The 18,554-nt window shown below is 45.3% G+C and overlaps 1 protein-coding gene across 1 annotated transcript in view; it reads right to left on the bottom strand.

The window, feature by feature from the left end:
* The window catches only part of LOC116985145 (molybdenum cofactor sulfurase-like), a 55,650-nt gene extending 37,912 nt beyond the window's left edge, over window positions 1–17,738 (bottom strand). The window contains exons 1-4 of the mRNA XM_033039656.1: window positions 17,687–17,738; window positions 15,973–16,172; window positions 4,762–4,878; window positions 1,915–2,358 (exon numbers count right to left, since the gene is read on the bottom strand). Coding sequence (XP_032895547.1) covers window positions 1,915–2,358; window positions 4,762–4,878; window positions 15,973–16,172; window positions 17,687–17,738 — 813 coding nt within the window. The remainder of the gene's footprint in view (window positions 1–1,914; window positions 2,359–4,761; window positions 4,879–15,972; window positions 16,173–17,686) is intronic.
* Between the last annotated feature and the right edge of the window lie 816 nt (window positions 17,739–18,554).

The raw sequence follows: 18,554 nt of genomic DNA, 5'->3' as shown, positions 1-18,554 counted from the left end.
TCATATCACTTCATCAAATACAAATTTAATACAGACATTGAGACAACCCTTGCCAGAGAGTTTACAAACATTTAATCTAATTTACATATAATGTTCCATGCCAATGCAAGAAGCGTCTTTCTGCAGGTTTTAGAAATCCTGGAGATTCTCCATTTTGCTTGGAATGCCCTCCTGCTTTAAATGACTAGTTCAGGCTTGTTTAATTAAGGAAGAGTGTCTAATCAATGAATCCTAGCTGGGCCCAATTCTGTTGACTTTATTTAGGATATTTGCATGGAACATTTTCTTCACTGAGAGGTTTGTAAACCTCTGGTATCCTCTTTAACAGAAGACAGTGATTGAGTATATTCATCACTGAGATCAATAGATTTCTGTATTCACAGGGAATCAAATGATGTGGAGATCAGATTACAGAGCAAGCTATACAACATGAAAACCGGTCCTACAGAATAATGTATCCATGCTGACCTAGTTCCATTTGCTTGAGCTTGGCAGATATCCTTCCAAATCTTTCCTATCAACGTACCTCTCCAAGTGTCTTTTAAAAGTCATTATTGTATTGCTTCTACCACTACTTCTAGCAGCTTGTTGCATATATGCACCACCCTCTGTGTGAATAGGTTGCTCCCTCAGGTCGCTTTTAAATCTCTTTTTCTTCCCACCTTAAACATATGCTCCCCGTAGGATTGCAACCTTATCGTGGTCGGGGAGCTTGAGTGTCTCAGTGATCCCTAGAGCTATGCCAGCAGGAGATTGGTCTCCTGTTAGGGTCTCCCATGCTGCACAGGTCGAAGGGTAGAGGCGAGACGAAGAGCGATGCACTGGTCCTCCAGGTTGGAGGTTGAGCACAGGGCTAACAAGCCTGTCTCGTAAAACAAATATGTTACGGAAACAGCAACTGAAAGAATCAACACTACTGGGCGTGATGGACTTCCAGAGCTATTGACAGATGCTAGGATCAATGTCAATGGTGAAAGCCGAAAGGAAGCCACTGGCAGGAAGGTGGAAGTTCTAAATGCCAAACATAAGAAGGCGCTGGAACTGGATTGGCCATATACTGAGAAGAGAACCAGACAGCATCCCAAGAATAGCCCTGCACTGAACACCGGAAGGGAAAAGGAAAAGAGGGTGACCCAAAACCACCTGACGTCGAACTGTAGAGGAGGAAACGTAAACAGTGGACCTGGGGTAATGTCCAGAAGCTAGCCCAGAACAGACAGGTGGAGGACATTTGTTGCTGCCCTACATGCCAGGAGGCATAATAGGCGGTAAGTAAGTAAGTTAAAACTTATGTCCTTAATTTTTAGACTCCCTTCCCTGGGTAAAGACTGTGGTTGTTCACCTAAGATGTACTGTACGCTCCTTGATCTTATAAACTTCTACAAAGTCACCCATCAGCTTCCTGAAGGGTCATAACCCTAAACGCCATCTATCCTTGTTCTACATGGATGCTGCCTGACCTGCTGAGTTATTCCAGCACTTTGTCTTTTTTCAAAAACCAGCATCTGCATTTTTTAGTTTCTGCATGTGGAAAGTCAAAATGTTGCGGTGCCAGAAGGATATTCAAAATTTTTGATTACCAATTAAATGCTGGTATGACCTTTGACCCTAGTGTGCAGATGTGGAATAATTATTGTCAAATGAACCAAAAATAGGTGAAATAGCAGTATTTTACCTCAAGAGGGATCTAATTTAATCTTCTATGATAACAAAACTGTTAGCATAGAAGATTAAAATATTTTACTCTTAAAGCCAAACTTCTTATTTGGCCATCGATGAATAATGATTGATGAGTAAAATAATTTTGTTGCAAATTTATATTATAAGCACAGGTGAAGCAACAGCAATGATTGATACACACCCTTCTTCACAATATCAAAACACTGTTTACTCATAAAATAGATCCATACCCACCTCAACAGCAGCACAGGACTTGATTGGGTAGAGGTAGATGTTTGTGAGAGTTACCAAATTACTGCCATTGGAAATTAATTTGGAAGTTGCTGGGTTTTTATTCCACTCTGATGGATTGTCTGACAAACGCTGATAAGGAGACATTTCAACTCCCTGAGAACATGCTACAGCAATCTCTGAAGGAACTTCCCTTACTGAGACGATATCTTCATCTGTGAAATTCTCTGTCCATGAATCACCTTTCTCTTTCATTGTCCCATACGAGTTAAGTTTAGACAGGATGTCTTTGTCAAAGCAAACTGGCTGCTTAACAAAACAATCTATAATAAATTTTAAAAATGTTTGCGCGTCATCAAATGTTGACATGTAGCCAAAGGATATTCGGACTGAACCATTAGGACGACCGTCAATCATATCCAAAGTATCTCCGCAGACATGGCCTGCCTGTTGAAAATAATTATAAGCAATTAGTATTCTACATAACAAATTTTATCTACCATTGCTAACGTGAAGACACTATTATTTTTATAGCTATGGCCCAGAGGTGGCACTTATATCTCTGTTAAGGCCTTGAATCTGATTCCAGAGGGTTGAGTGCATCATCTTGCCTGACATACCATTGGAAGGTGAAAGGAGAGCTTGCAAATAGTTCACCACCAGCAACATAATTCAATCTCCTTCAAATGCCATACATTCCATGCTTATCACAATCAATCACAATCACAATAATACTTTATTAGCCAAGTATGTTTTGCAACATGTGAGGAATACGAGGTATACACGTCAGTCATACAAATAAAAAGCACCAAAACACACTTTAACATGAACATCCACCACAGTGACTCCTCCATATTCCTCACTGTGATGGAAGGCAAAACAATAGTTCAATGTCTTCCCTTGTTTGCTCTCCCGCGGTCGGGGGCCTCCCCTCCGTTGACGGAACGATCTTGACTTCCATAGCCAGCATCGGGCCCTCCGCATCGGGGCGATCAGCTCCTGCATCAGGGGGATGTCAGCTCCCCCGCGCCGGCAATCGAACCCCGTATTGGGGATGGTCGAGCCTCTGCGTTCGTTGGAGCTCCCGACTAGCCTCTCCCAAGACTGCGAGCTCGACGGTAAAGTCCACAGGCCGCAGTTGGAGCGATCCCAGGCAAGGGATTGATTCCAATGTTACATCCACGCCACGCGGCGGCGCTCAAGGTCAGTCCGAGGTGGCCCCCAGCTACCAGATACACGATCCAGAAAGAATCGCATCTCCGGCACTGACCCCGACCCCCACCCCCCACATAAAACAGAACGGAGAACATTTACACAAAACTTTTAAAACGCACTAAAAATTAAAAAAAGACGAAAAAACAGACTGTTGGCGGGGCCTTGACTTCCATAGCCAGCATCGGGTTCGACGCTCCTGGTGGTAATTTTTATATATTATTTTCATGTTTCCTGTAGTGTTATAAATGGGGTATCTAAATGAAATATGAATTTTAGGGAAGAAAAATAGAAGGGGTAGCTATTCCAACACCATCTCCCGACTGTGATCTCTACCGGCAAGAAGCATGTGCAACGGAGCTCCACCACCTGCAGCCTCCTCTCCAAGTCACATGTCATTCTGACTTGAAAATGTCATTGGTTCAAAGTCTTTGAATTCCTTCCTCAAAAACATTATGAGAATATCCTCACAAGGTCCTTGACAGTTTAAGGTGGCAATCGATTACCATCTTCATGGGTAAACAAGGGATAGTTATAAATGTTTGCCAGTGCTGCACAGATCAGGTGAATAGGTGATAGATGGAGAAATAAAGATACAGTGCCCTCCATAATATTTGGGACATAGACCCATCATTTATTTATTTGCCTCTGTACTCCACAATTTGAGATTTGTGATAGAAAAAAAATCACATGTGGTTAAGTGCACATTGTTAGATTTTAATAAAGGCCATTTTTCTACATTTTGGTTTCACCATGTAGAAATTACAGAGGTGTTTATACATAGTCCCCCATTTCAGGGCACCATAATGTTTGTGACACAGCAATGTCATGTAAATGAAAGTAGTCATGTTTAGTATTTGTATATCCTTTGCATAATTGCATATCCTTTGCATGCAATGACTGCTTGAAGTCTGCGATTCATGGACATCACCAGTTGCTGGGTGTCTTCTCTGGTGATGATCTGCCAGGCCTGTATTACAGCCATCTTTAGCTTATGCTTGTTTTGTGGGCTAGTCCCCTTCAGTTTTCTCTTCAGCATATAAAAGGCATGCTCAATTGGGTTCAGATCGGGTGATTGACTTGGCCACTGAAGAATTTACCATTTTTTAGCTTTGAAAAACTCCTTAAAATCTGACAATATGCACTTTAACCACAAGTGATTTTTTTCTATTACTAATCTCAAATTGTAGAGTACAGAGGGAAACAATTAAATAAAAGGTCTTTGTCCCAAACATTATGGAGGACACTGCATCACATACCACAAAAGGCTGAGAAGTAGTAACATAAAATGCACACATTTGAATGATAGCAATTAGAATTACTTATACTCTCTATTTCTAGCCCAGATCACAATAACTCTCCATGCTGTTTCCTTTGAAGGTTTTTCTGAAAACAAAATCAATCAAGCGCATGGCATGAAAGATCAATGCAGTGCTGCCTGAAGATCAAGCAAGCTGTTTTGGCAGCATAGCAGAGCTCCTGCAGGAGGATTAATTATGAACACCTTCTGCTGTGATGATATATAAAATCGCAAACGTTTCCATCCAGTTTCACAATTATAAAGCCTTGTTAACAAACACCAAAAAGTAAGGCTGTTAAGTCATGTATTCTGTACTGAAATATGCAGTCAGTACTAACCTTCAGATTATTTTTGACATCTTCATTCGTAATTCCTATGTGTTGCTGACAGCCTCCAGTGTTACAAAAGCAGCCAGTGCGAAGATAAATAGCATGCAAATTTGCCAGCTTGTCCACCTGTAATGGTAAATAATGATGACGTTTTCAGAAAAAAAAATCACATGTGCAAGGGTTGGTGTTTTTAGACTAGTGTATGTTGGCCTGCATTTTTACTTTTAACTTTGTTTATATCAAGTCAAATGTCATACGCATTTGGAATTGAACAATGGAATTCTTACTTGCTGCAGTTTACAGGCACATTAATGCAAAAATATAACAAATAAATATAAAATAATAATACAATAAATTAGCAATGATATTAGGCAACCATGCCTTGATAGTATCCTGACTGATGACAAGTTAAAAAGTACGACCAAGTATTTTGAAGTCAATTTATCAACAAGATTTAGGTAAAAAACTGCTCATAGCAGGAAAGGGCAATACTGCACAAGGAACTTTGCGCTTTGTTTCTGTTTTTGCACTATATTGTTTAAAAAAAAATTGAACTTCATTTTGTTGCTTATTAAGGTATGGTTCAATGGTTCTTTCAATGGTTCTTTATTATCACTTCTGCACTTCTGCACAGCACAGTGACATTATTTTGCACAATCCACAAATGCAGCGTAGTCACTATAATTTGGCACCGTTTACAAAAAAAATCCAAAGTCCAATTCTGGTCAACATGTTGGAAGTACTGGAGTGCCCCTGATCCAGGTAAGCCCAGGCTGCTGCAGGCCCACAATACAACTTCCTTCTCCTCGCCTGACTGCCTCTGTGTCCTGGGGGGGCACATCTTGCAGCCGACCTTGAAGGTGCTGGAGGCAATAAGCTGGTCCCACTCCACGCGTCTGTCGTCGCTAGCAGCTCCCTCCTTGACTCTCCTGTCTTTGGAACTTGCGAGCTTCTCCCAGTTGGCAGGGGCTGGGTCTGTTCTCATTCTTGGCCGACCACCGGTTGTTTGTGGCAGCCGCCGGTCCACTCTTGCACAGCTCCGCGGCGCCTCGCGGAAGCTTCCCTTCTGCCGAGGTATCCACTGAGTATTACGTTTAAATAGCAGTGCTGCTGCTACAATGTCCCGTTTCAAGACATATGACAATAAAACACTCTTGACTATATCTACACACTACAGAGGACAAGTTTTCAAAAATAGTTAACCAATATCATTACTGTCTGTCCCAATTCTACGCTGCCCTGCAACAGATGACATAAGATATGATAAGGGAACTCAAGGTAAAGGAACCATTAGGAGGTAGTGACCAAAACATGATACGTTTTAATCTGCAATTTGAGAGGGAGAAGGTAAAATCGGATGTGTCGGTATTGCAGCTGTGCAAAGGAGACTATAGATGTATGAGGGAGGAGCTGGCCAATGTTGACTGGAAAGGGACCCTAGTAGGGATGACAGTGGAACAGCAATGGCAGGAATTTATGGGAATAATCCGGAAGATGCAGGATCTTTTCATTCCAAAGAGGAAGAACGATTCTATGGGGAGAAAGAAGTGACTGTGGCTGACAAGGACAGTATAAAACTAAAAGAGAAGGCGTATAGCATAGCAAAGATTAGTGGCAAGCCAGAGGATTGGGAAGCTTTTAAAGAACACCAGAGGGTAACTAAAAATAAAGTACGGGAAGAAAGGATGAAATATGAAGGTAAGCTAGCCAATAATATAAAAGAGTTCCTTCAGTTATATAAAGAGCAAGAAAGAGGCTAGAGTGGACTTAGGACTGAAGATTGGTTTCGGCCCGAAACGTTGCCTATTTCCTTCGCTCCATAGATGCTGCCTCACCCGCTGAGTTTCTCCAGCACTTTTGTCTACTTTGTAGACTTTGGATTGCTGGAGAACGATGCAGGAGAAGTGATAATGGGGAATAAAGAATTGACAGATGAGTTGAATAGCTTTTTTGCATCAGTCTTCACAATGGAAGACATCAGCAACGTGCCTAAAATTCAAGAGAGTCAGGGGGTGGAGTTAGTGGAGTGGCTATTACCAGGGAGAAGGTGCTTGGGAAGCTAAAGGTGGATAATTCTCCTAGGCCAGATGGACTGAACCTTAGGGTTCTGAAAGTGGTGACTTTCGAGATTATGGAGGCATTTATAGTGATGTTGCAGGAATCACTAGAGTCAGGAGCGGTGTCAGATGATTGAAAAATTGCCAATATTACCCCGCTGCACAAAAAAGGAACAAGGCTAAATAGTGGGAACTATAGGCTGGTTAGACTTTGGTGGTTGGTAAGATTTTAGAGTCAATTATACACGATGAGGTTATGCAGTACTGAGAAGTTCACGATAAAATAGGTTGAAGTCAGCATGGCTCTGGGAAGGGGAGGTCTTGCTTGACAAATTTCAAGGAATTCTTTGAAGAAGTAACTAGCAGGACAGACAGAGGAGAGTCAGTAGATGTTGTTTACTTAGATTTTCTGAAAACCTTTGATAAGGTGCTGCACATTAGGCTGCGTTGGAAGATGAGAGCCCAGGCTATCAAAGGGCAGATACTAGCATGGATAGTAAGTTGGCTGGATGGCACCAGTGACTAGTGGAGTTCCGCTCCATTTATTTGGAGAGGACGTATACAAAAACAAGGATGTAATGTTGAGGCTCTATAAAGTGCTGGAAAGGCTGCATTTGGAATATTGTGAGCAATTTTGGGTAACATATCTGAAGCTGTATTATATGGTGTTGTACACTATATCATATGTGCTGGCTCTGGAGAGGGTCCACAGGAGGTTTACAAGAATGTTCCCAGGAATTATTAGGTTAACCTGTGATGAGCATTATCTGGGCCTATATACGCTGGAGTTTAGAAGAATGAGGGGGAACCTAATTGAAACATACAGAATAGTGAAAGGCTTGGATATAGTGGATGTGGAGAGGATGTTTCCACTAGTGGGAGAGTCTAGGCCTAGAGGTCATACAGGGCTCTCACAACTTTTTTTCCCTGTTGCCAGCCGGGCAACTTAGGCAGCTTTTTAGGTTGCCAGTTTAGGTGGTCAATTTAAGACGGCTTGCAAGATGCGTGCGGTAATGTGCTCGAACGAAGTGCGTAGTTACCAGTCGGAATTATGCTCAATGAAGCATTCACATATTATTTCTGCTTCAAATAAAGTCACAAACTAAATCAAAACATGATATATACCACAATGACATGCAACAAAGTAACAATACTGTATCTCAACTCTTTTTACACATTGAAATTAATGCAATTTCTATTATTTCCACTTCCCAACAAAAATGTGGTTGGATTATTCAGCGTATGATCAACCTGCGTCAATAAATCCTGGACCATGATAACATATATGCTTAACCATGCACACTACAGATTGATGCAAGCATGTTTTCTGTGAAGGACCGAAAATTATCATGACATGGCCATAGCATGGGTCGTTATTGCTATTGGTACAGAAACACTCTCGTTTCCCACATAATTTATCCAAAACAAAATATACAGGTTGCAAGGAAATTTCGAAAGGCATTTTATGATAGCTGTTAAAACTGACTATACCCATCTGACAGGTTAAACATTACACTAACTAACAAGAGATGGCCAAAGGACATAGCTGCAGCAAATGTGCTTTTGGTAATATGCTTAAAGGTGTCAAAACGCCATATTAACGGACATTCAGATTAAATGTATGTGTTGTGAACAGCAATGAAGATACCCAGTTTATATGCACCAGATTTTATAAAAATTATTTATAAATGCTGTTTCCATCATTCCCACTTCAGAATTAACGTTAAAATTTCAACTGAAATATCTCCTGACCAAATTTGTGATGTATATGACCGACTGTAGAAGTAAAACCTGGATAAATCCAACGTATAGTTGTGAATCTCTATGGATTAAAACAAATAATAACATTGGGATTTAAAACACATTTGCTTGCATTCCGTTATCAAACAGTCAATTTTCGCTCTGAAGACATTTCCAGCACAATAGGGGTCGGGGGGGGGGGGGGGGGGGTCTGTGAAAGTGCGGCATGGATAGATGGCGGGGGGGGGGGGGGTGAGAAGGCAAGGTGCGGGATGGATGGATTGAGGCAGGGGAATTAGTGCGTGTTGGTTGGAATAGGTAAAATTGTGAGGGGAGAGCACGGGGGATGTCAATGGGGTTGAATGGGGTGGATCAGTACGGGATTGACGGGGAGCATCAGTACAGGTTGAATGGGGGGTTCAGAACAGGATGAATGGGGAATCAGTACAGGATGAATGGGTGGGGTTCAGTACAGTGTGGATCTGAGGGTCTGTGCAGGATGAATGGGGGTTGCCCCATCACCCCTCATCCACCTGTGCTCCAAGGAATAGAGTCCCAGCCTACTCAACCTCTCTCTATAGCTCAGACACTAGCCCTGGCAACATCCTCATAAATCTTTTCTGTACCCTTTCCAGCTTGACACCATCTTTCCTATTACACGGTGCACAGAACTGAACACAATGGCCTAAATGCGGCCTCACCAATGTTTTATACAACTGCAACATGACCTCACAACTTCTATACTCAATAGGTACACAAAATTGCTGGAGAAACTCAGCGGGTGCAGCAGCATCTATGGAGCGAAGGAAATAGGCGACGTTTCGGGCCGAAACCCTTCTTCAGACTCTATACTCAATACTCTGAATAATGAAGGCCATTGTGCCAAAGCCTTTTTGACCCTATCTAACTGTGTCTCCATCTGCACTCCAAGATCCCTCTGCTCTGTAACACTCCCCAGAGCCCTACCATTTACTGTGCAGGTCCTGCCCATGTTAGACTTTCCAAAATGTAATACCTCACATTTCTCTCTATTAAATTTACCCCACCTGACTGAGGAATGGGTTCTAAATACAAGACATATTATAACTATCATTTAGATTTACTAGAATGTTGCCTGGGTTTCAGCAACTAAGTTACAGAGAAAGGTTGAACAAGTTAAGGCTTTATTCTTTGGAGCGCAGAAGGTTAAGGGGGGACTTGATAGAGGTTTTTAAAATGATGAGAGGGATAGACAGAGTTGACGTGGAAAAGCTTTTCCCACTGAGAGTAGGGAAGATTCAAACAAGGGGACATGACTTGAGAATTAAGGGACTGAAGTTTAGGGGTAACATGAGGGGGAACTTCTTTACTCAGAGAGTGGTAGCTGTGTGGAATGAGCTTCCAGTGAAGGTGGTGGAGGCAGGTTCGTTTTTATCATTTAAAAATAAATTGGATAGTTATATGGATGGGAAAGGAATGGAGGGTTATGGTCTGAGCGCAGGTATATGGGACTAGGGGAGATTATGTGTTCGGCACGGACTAGAGGGGTCGAGATGGCCTGTTTCCGTGCTGTAATTGTTATATGGTTATATGGTTATATGGTTAACTGGATTGTTCTGCAAAAATATTAATTTGTAAACAGTCCACATTTTAAAATATTACTAATGCCCAAGACTCTGCTGTTCCTTTCCAAACAGGAGCCTCCACGTGAAAGATGTCTGCCAAAAAAAGGTAAACACCTAAATTAACTACACTTAAAAATTGAAAACATTAGCACAAGCACACATATTAAGAATACAAAATAAAAGCAAAACGGATGTTGGAAATAGGAGCAGTGATGGAATTGGGTTTTAGGAACTAGGGGTACGCTAAGGTCCGTGAGGCTGAGATTGGGAAGAAAGGGGAGGGGGGGGGAATTTTTATGTGCGGTCATACCTAAGTAAGAGTACAAGAATGCATAACTTGTTTATTGTGTATTTATAATATAGTTTATTGTGTATTGTATGTCATAGCTGCTTTCTTGCATCACTATCTCTGTCTCAGACCGATGAAAGCAATGATGATAGAGTGGAATAGATGACATTTCAGGTCGAGACCCTTCTTCAGACTGACAGCCAAGGGAAAGGGAAACAGGAGGTATAGGCATATCTTCCATTCATTTGTCCTTAGTACCGTCTATATCTCTTGTTCCTCTTTCCCCTGGCTCAGTCTGAAGAAGGTTCTCGACCCGAAATGTAATCAATTCCACTCCATGATCGTTGGTTTAGTCCGATTGTCCGCTCGTTCGCTCGCCCTTGGATTAAGTAGCGCAGGATAAAGCTGCGAATTCACGCCATTCCCCTTCCATTCCCAATCTGACCTTTTTGTCCTGGGCCTCCTCCATTGTCAGAGTGAGGCCCAGTGCAAATTGGAGGAACAGCACCTAATATTTCGCTTCGGTAGCTTACACCCCAGCAGTATGAACATTGACTTCTGTAGCTTCAAATAGCCCTTGCTTTCCCTCTCTCTCCATCCCCTCCCCCTTCCCAGTTCTCCCACCAGTCTTATTGTCTCCGACTGCAATCTATCTCTGTCCCACTCATCCCTGACATCAGTTTGAAAAAGGGTCTCGGCCCGAAACGTCACCCATTCCTTCTTTCCAGAGATGCTGCCTGTTCCGTTGAGTTATTCCAGCATTTTACATAGCTCATAGAAAATAGGTGCAGGAGTAGGCCATTCGGCACTTCGAGCCATTCAATGTGATCATGGCTGATCATCCACAATCAGTACCCCATTCCTGCCTTCTCCCCATATCCCTTGACTCTGACTAGCCCTAAGAGCTCTATCTAACTCTCTTTTGAATGTATCCAATCAGTCGGCCTCCACTGCCTTCTTCTTCTTCTTTCGTGTGGCGTGCACAGCCTAAAGTTGTAGGACAACTTGTTCTATTTGATCTTCCGTTTGTGCACGTCGAGTTGATTGCATTAGTCGAAATAGGGCGGACCACGTGAAGGTTGCAATCTTCCACCCCCACTGCCTTCTGAGGCAGATAATTCCACAAATTCACAACAATCTGGGTGAAAAGGTTTTTCCTCATCTCAGTTCTAAATGGCCTAGCCCGTATTCTTAAACTGTGGCCCTTGGTTCTGGACTCCTCCAACATCAGGAACATGTTTCCTGTGTCTAGCGTGTCCAATCCCTTAATAATTTTATGTTTCTATAAGATTCCCTCTCATCCTTCTAAATTCCAGCGAATACAAGCCCAGTCGTTCCATTCTTTCATCATATGACATTTCTGCCATCCTGGGAATTAACCTCGTGAACCTACGTTGCACTCCCTCAATAGCAAGAATGTCCTTCCTCAAATTAGGAGACCAAATCTGCACACAATACTCCAGGTGTGGTCTCACCAGGGCCATGTAGAACTGCAGAAGGACCTCTTTGCTCCTATACTCAAATCCTATCATTATGAAGGCCAACATGCCATTAGTTTTCTTCAATGCCTGCTGTTGCTTGCATGCTTATTTTCAGTAACTGATGTACAAGTACATCCAGGTCTCGTTGCACTTCCCCTTTTCCGAATCTGACACCATACAGAAGAAAGGTCTCGACCAGAAATGTCACTGATACCTTTGCTCCAGAGATGCTGCCTGACCCGCTGAGTTACTCCAGCATTTTGTGTCTACCTGCCATTCAGATGATAATCTGCCTCTTGTTCTTGCCACTAAAGTGGATAACCTCACATTTATCCACATTACACTGCATCTGCCATGCATCTTCCCACTCACCCAACCTGTCCAAGTCACCCTGCATCCTCATAGCATCCTCCTCACATTTCACACTGCCATCCAGCTTTGTATCATCTGCAAATTTGCTAATGTTCCTTTTAATTCCGTCATCTAAATCATTAATATATATTGTGAATAGCTGCGGTCCCAGCACCGAGCCTTGAGGCACCCCACTAGTCACTACCTGCCATTCTGAAAGGGAACCGTTAATTCCTACTCTTTGTTTCCTGTCTGCCAACCAAGTTTCTATCCATGTCAATACCCTACCCCCAATACCATGTGCTCTGATTTTGCCCACTAATCTCCTGTTTGGGACCTTATGAAAGGCTTTCTGAAAGTCCAGGTACACTACATCCACTGGCTCTCCCTTATCCATGTTACTGTCTAACTGAACTTAGTTGTTAGGGACACCATTAATGGGGAGCGGGGAGCGGGGAAGAGGCGGGCAGCGGGGAGAGCGCTGGGAGCGGGGAGAGCGCGGAGAGCGGGGATAGCGCAGGGAGCGGGGAGAGCGCGGGGAGCGGGGAGAGCGCGGGGAGCAGGGAGAGCGCGGGGAGCAGGGAGAGCGCGGGGAGCAGGGAGAGCGCGGGGAGCAGGGAGAGCGCGGGGAGCAGGGAGAGCGCAGGGAGCGGGGAGAGCGCAGGGAGCGGGGAGAGCGCGGGGAGCGGGGAGAGCGCGGGGAGCAGGGAGAGCGCGGGGAGCGCGCAGGGAGCGGGGAGAGCGCAGGGAGCGGGGAGAGCGCAGGGAGCGGGGAGAGCGCGGGGAGCAGGGAGCGCAGGGAGCAGGGAGCGCGGGGAGCAGGGAGAGCACAGGGAGCAGGGAGAGCGCGGGGAGCAAGGAGAGCACGGGGAGCAGGGAGAGCGTGGGGAGCCTGGAGTGGGACGCGGGGAAAGCGGTAAGCGGGGAGTGGGGAGAGTGCGGGGAGAGAGCGGGCAGCAGGGAAAGCAGTGAGCGGTAAGCGGGCAGAGCGCGGGGAGCGGGGGAGAGAAAACTAGGGGAACGCCGTACCCCTGCGTACCCCCCCCCCCCCCTCCATTTCCATCACTGCTCAGGTCAGAAAGCATCTTAGTAGAGCGAAACAGTTAATTTCCCATCAAAGACCTTTCATCAACACCATGAAAAGCTTGAAAACGGGCATGTTTTTAGTTATAGACAGAGGATAGGACTGGAGAGAGCGAAGCCGGACAGATGAAGACCCAAGAGAGTGAGAGAGCAAGGGCTGAATGAGAAAAGAAGAATGAGAGAGAATGAAACTAAAACTGAAATTGAGAGATATTACACATAGAAATTACAGTAAACCTTAAGTCAAATAGGAATGCTGGAAGTTCTCAGTTATTTTTACAGGTTAATGACAGGTTGAAGCAGGCGATGGTATTTGGAAGATAAATACTTCCTTTACAAATCAAATTGGCTGATCACTTTGTAGAATCCCACTGTGCAGTCTTCAAAGGTCCTACTGAGCTTCCAGTTGCCTGCCACTTTAAATGTCTATCCCATTCCCATTGTGACCTATTGGTCTCTGGTCTCTTACATAGAGGCCAAACTAAGCTTAAGGAACAGCATCTTCCACACGACACTACATCCTCAACAATTAATTCAGCAACTTCTGATACTCAGTCTTCAGGTTGCTTCTGGACTGGCTAGTTTTTTCTCTCCCCACAAATGCCGTCTGACGTGCTGGTAGTTCCATAATTCTCTTTTAATTCAGATTTCTAGCAACAGCATCTCACATCTGAATCTCACATTGTAGCACTATTTTCATTTTCTCTCTTGTTCACATTAACCCGTTTACTTACCTTGATGGATCAGTAGCAAATAACAAGCCTTTTCTCTCTCTCTGCCAACACCAACATCTGTACCCTCTGCATTCCCTTGATCTTCATCCACTCTCACACATTCCCTTGTTCTTTGTACCTCTGCACCTTACCTGCAACTTTAAACATTCTCAAACTCTAACTCTTATCAACATGAAATATCAACTCATGGAATTGTTGGGTGTTCTCTTTGCGGGTGTTGGCTGACCTATTGGGCATTTCCAGCTTTTTGGTTTTTATTTCAGGTTTCCAGCATTTGTAGTTTGCTGCATGAGAAAAAATACAACTTATTTTTCTGCCTTTGGCTGTCAAATTCCTAACTGAATGAACTTTCAGATCCTCTGTTAGGTCGAAGATGCACATGGTTTGTGAACAGATTCCACAGCATAAACACTTGGCAATCTCGAAAAGTTTGTTATGATCCATGCAGTGTCAAGCAGTGGAGCATACAGGCAGATTTACTCAAAAAATTGTCAACATGTCCAGCGCTACCGTGTTAGAATGCATTCCTCTGAAAGTGCCAAACCAGCTTGCATTAAGATGGGTAATTGCCAACAGTTTACCACATAAGCCATCAAAGTTTTACGAGCAAAGGGGCAGAATAATTCCATTAATGACATGGGTTTAATTGTATTGATGATCTACATTGTTGTTCACGTTCTTCAGGATTTTTATTAGTCCAGTATCAAATACCAGCCCACTGAATATTGCAAACAAGGAAATATTTTACTGAGAAATGCCACCTTGTATAAGATATCGATTTCAGATAGAAAGTTCAGCAGACCCATACTTTATTTCGCACACCGCTTTATAACCTCAAAGTTACTAACACAATTGTTCAAAATGCATAAGTGAAACAACATTGTAGTAACAAAAATTACAAAGACTGCCGGTTCCCAACAATTTTTTTATCAATGCAGTGCAATCACTTTGGAGAATCTTATACAATTTCAGTTAATAACTATATTCTAAAATCACTTTTTAAACACACCCATGAGCATTTGTTGGCACGAAATGTTTTACCAACATTTTCTTTACATCTTAATTGCATTTGGAGACACCAGAATTCCTGCCATTCCAATTACAGTGAACTGCAAGATATATTAACCAAGAGAAACCGTGTCCTTATTTACAAACTATAAGTTTTGCTGTGTTGGGTGACCCTTTGAGTATAGGAGCAGGGAGGTTCTACTGCAGTTGTACAGGGTCTTGGTGAGACCACACCTGGAGTATTGCGTACAGTTTTGGTCTCCAAATCTGAGGAAGGACATTATTGCCATAGAGGGAGTGCAGAGAAGGTTCACCAGACTGATTCCTGGGATGTCAAGACTGTCTTATGAAGAAAGACTGGATAGACTTGGTTTATACTCTCTAGAATTTAGGAGATTGAGAGGGGATCTTATAGAAACTTACAAAATTCTTAAGGGGTTGGACAGGCTAGATGCAGGAAGATTGCTCCCGATGTTGGGGAAGTCCAGGACAAGGGGTCACAGCTTAAGGATAAGAGGGAAATCCTTTAAAACCGAGATGAGAAGAACTTTTTTCACACAGGGAGTGGTGAATCTCTGGAACTCTCTGCCACAGAGGGTAGTCGAGGCCAGTTCATTGGCTATATTTAAGAGGGAGTTAGATGTGGCCCTTGTGGCTAAGGGGATCAGAGGGTATGGAGAGAAGGCAGGTACGGGATACTGAGTTGGATGATCAGCCATGATCATATTGAATGGCGGTGCAGGCTCGAAGGGCCGAATGGCCTACTCCTGCACCTAATTTCTATGTTTCTATGCACAGGTGTAAACCTTTATAGGGATAATTATGCCTCAATTATGCTTGAGATAAAAAGTGACACGAGATTTAACAACGTACCTTTGCATAACCAACGATATCACCATTCTCATCCAGTAGGTTGAAATTAATGATGGGTCCCTGAATGTCTGGAGCTTTAAATTCATTATCACTATAAATCCGAGCAACCGGACTTCTATTAGAATGATGCATTCCAGAAAGCATTACGTAGGTGTAACGGGCAAGGCTAAAGGTGTGTTGCATAATATTTTGCATTCCACCTGAAGGAAAAAAAAGAAATTATTATTAAACTGTTACAGCCAAGTGTCATTATGTGGCGGGGAGTACAATTTGATGTAGCAGGATTTCATAAAAAAGAAACTGTGAATTAACGCTTCAGTAAATTATAATTTTCAATTGATGAATGTCATGAGATAACAAAAATAATTCCATTCATTTCTTTTGGAGCACATAATATTATATTCAACTAGACCAAGTGGGACCTGTTGTGTCCCGTCCCCTCAACGCGCGGTTGCGGGTGGGGGGGGGGAGGGGCGGCCTGCGGCGTCACACACACACACTAACCAACCCCCACACAGGGGGAAAAGGGGGAGTGAGAGGGGGAGGGAGGGGGGAGGAGTGGGAGGAGAGGGGGAAAAGGAGGGAGAGGGAGGTGGAGGGGAAGGGGAGAGGGGAGAGGAAGAGGATGGAGGGGGGGTAGAAGGCAGCAGAGGGGAGAGAGAGAGGAGGGGGGAGAGAGGGGGAAGGGGGGAGAGAGGGGGAGGGGGAGTAGAGGGGGGAGGGGAGTAGAGGGGGGGGGGAGGGGAGGGGGGAAGGGGGAGGGAGAAGAGGGGAGGGGAGAGGGGGAGAAGAGGGGAGGGGAGAGGGGGAGGGGAGGGGAGAGAGGGGGAAAAGGAGGAGGAGGGAGATGGAGGGGGAGGGGAGAGGAGGAGGGTGGAGGAGGGTAGGGGTGGCAGAGGAGGAGGGTGGAGGGGGATATGGGAAGGGGGGGCAGAGGAGGGGAGGGGGAGAGGAGGGGAGAGGAGGAGGGGGACAGAGGGGGGTAGGGGGGAGAGAGGGGGGAGAGGAGGGTGGTAAGAGGAGGGAGTAGAGAGGAGGGGGGAGAGAAGGGGAGGAAGGAAGAGGGAGGGGGAGAGGAGGAGGGGGAGAGGAGGAGGGGGGAGAGGAGGAGGGGAGCCGGGCTGGCGAGCGGTCTGCAGGACCCACGGCGAGTGGGTTGCGAAGGGGGGGGGGGTGGGGGGCGACCGGCGGCATTACACACACACACTAACCACCCCCCACACACACAGGGTGGAGGGTGGGTGAGAGGGGGGGAGGGAAGAGGGGGAGGGTGGTAGGGGGAGGGGGCGGTGAGAGAGGAGGAGGATAGAAGGGGGAGGGGAGGGGCGGAGAGGGGGGAGGGAGGGGGACGAGAGAGTAGAGGGGTGCGAGGAGGGGAAAGAGGATGGGGGGAGAGAGGGGGAGGGGAGGGGAAAGAGGGGTGGAAAGGGAGGGGGAGAGGTGGGGGAGGGGGGAGGGGGCAGAGGGGGGAGGGGGAGAGAGAGGAGAGGGAGAGAGAGAGAGAGGGGGTGGGGGGAAGGGGAGAGAGGGGGGAAGGGGAGAGAGGGGGGAAGGGGGAAGGGAGGGGGGGAAGGGAGGGGGAGGGATTAGAGGGGAGAGAGAGTAGAGAGGAGAGAGGAGGGGGAGAGAGGAGGGGGAAAGAGGAGGGGGAGAGGGGGAGGAGAGGAGAGGAGGGGGGGAGAAGGAGGGGAGCCGGGCGGGCGGGCGAGCGGACTGCTGGGCCCATGGCTAGCAGGCGGCGGAAACTCGAGGGAGGCAGCGGGCATGCGAGATCTGAGGATGGCCGATCGTGGCTTCCGTGAGGGGAAGCCCACCCACCCGCGTGACAGATGATCGGGCAGGGGAGACGGAGAGGACGTCGTCCCCCGTGATGGCTAGAGATCGCAAGGTGGGATCAGGATCACCAGCGAGGAAAAGGCGTCACGATTCCCCGAGTCCCTGTGATCGACGGAGGAATCGCAGGTCTCCATAGACGGCCTCTCCCAGAGCGAGTAATGGCCGCCACGGCCGCCTTCCCACCATGCTTCCCTGCGCCCACGCGGCAATAACGACCGCCGCCATGTTCTAGAACTTCAAGGAGCCCAGCGGAGCACGCAGCACGACCTGAGCAGCAGTTTAAAAACACTATGTGACAAATTTAAAGAAGTGAAAGTTAAGAAGCCAAGAAGTACAGAAGACAGAACAGGGGTGACGTCACTCGCAGCGCGTGCAGAGGCAGGCAAGCAGATCCATTGTGACTTCATCAGCGAGACCATCTCATTTATTTATTTGAGATTTGTGAACATTTTCATAAATAACGAGAAATAATGCATGAAATGTTCAGATAAGGCGAATTTTGACATCATGGCATAAATCTCTATCGGAATATGTAAAAATTTCACTGTTAGCGCGTCGTGTTTTCGAGGAGATGTGAAACACAGGAACATCACACAAATGAATACACATCCAAGATCAGAGTTTTATAAGTATAGAGATACTTTCAGTGCGTACAGTGCTATTTAATACAAAACATTTGCCATCTACCATTGATTGCAATGATTGGTGTTCAAACTAGCTAGACTTGCCGGCAAGACAGATTCCAA

This window comes from Amblyraja radiata, chromosome 2 (assembly GCF_010909765.2).
Source record: "Amblyraja radiata isolate CabotCenter1 chromosome 2, sAmbRad1.1.pri, whole genome shotgun sequence".
Classification (NCBI taxonomy): domain Eukaryota; kingdom Metazoa; phylum Chordata; class Chondrichthyes; order Rajiformes; family Rajidae; genus Amblyraja; species Amblyraja radiata.
This window is presented reverse-complemented; position numbering and strand designations above follow the sequence as displayed.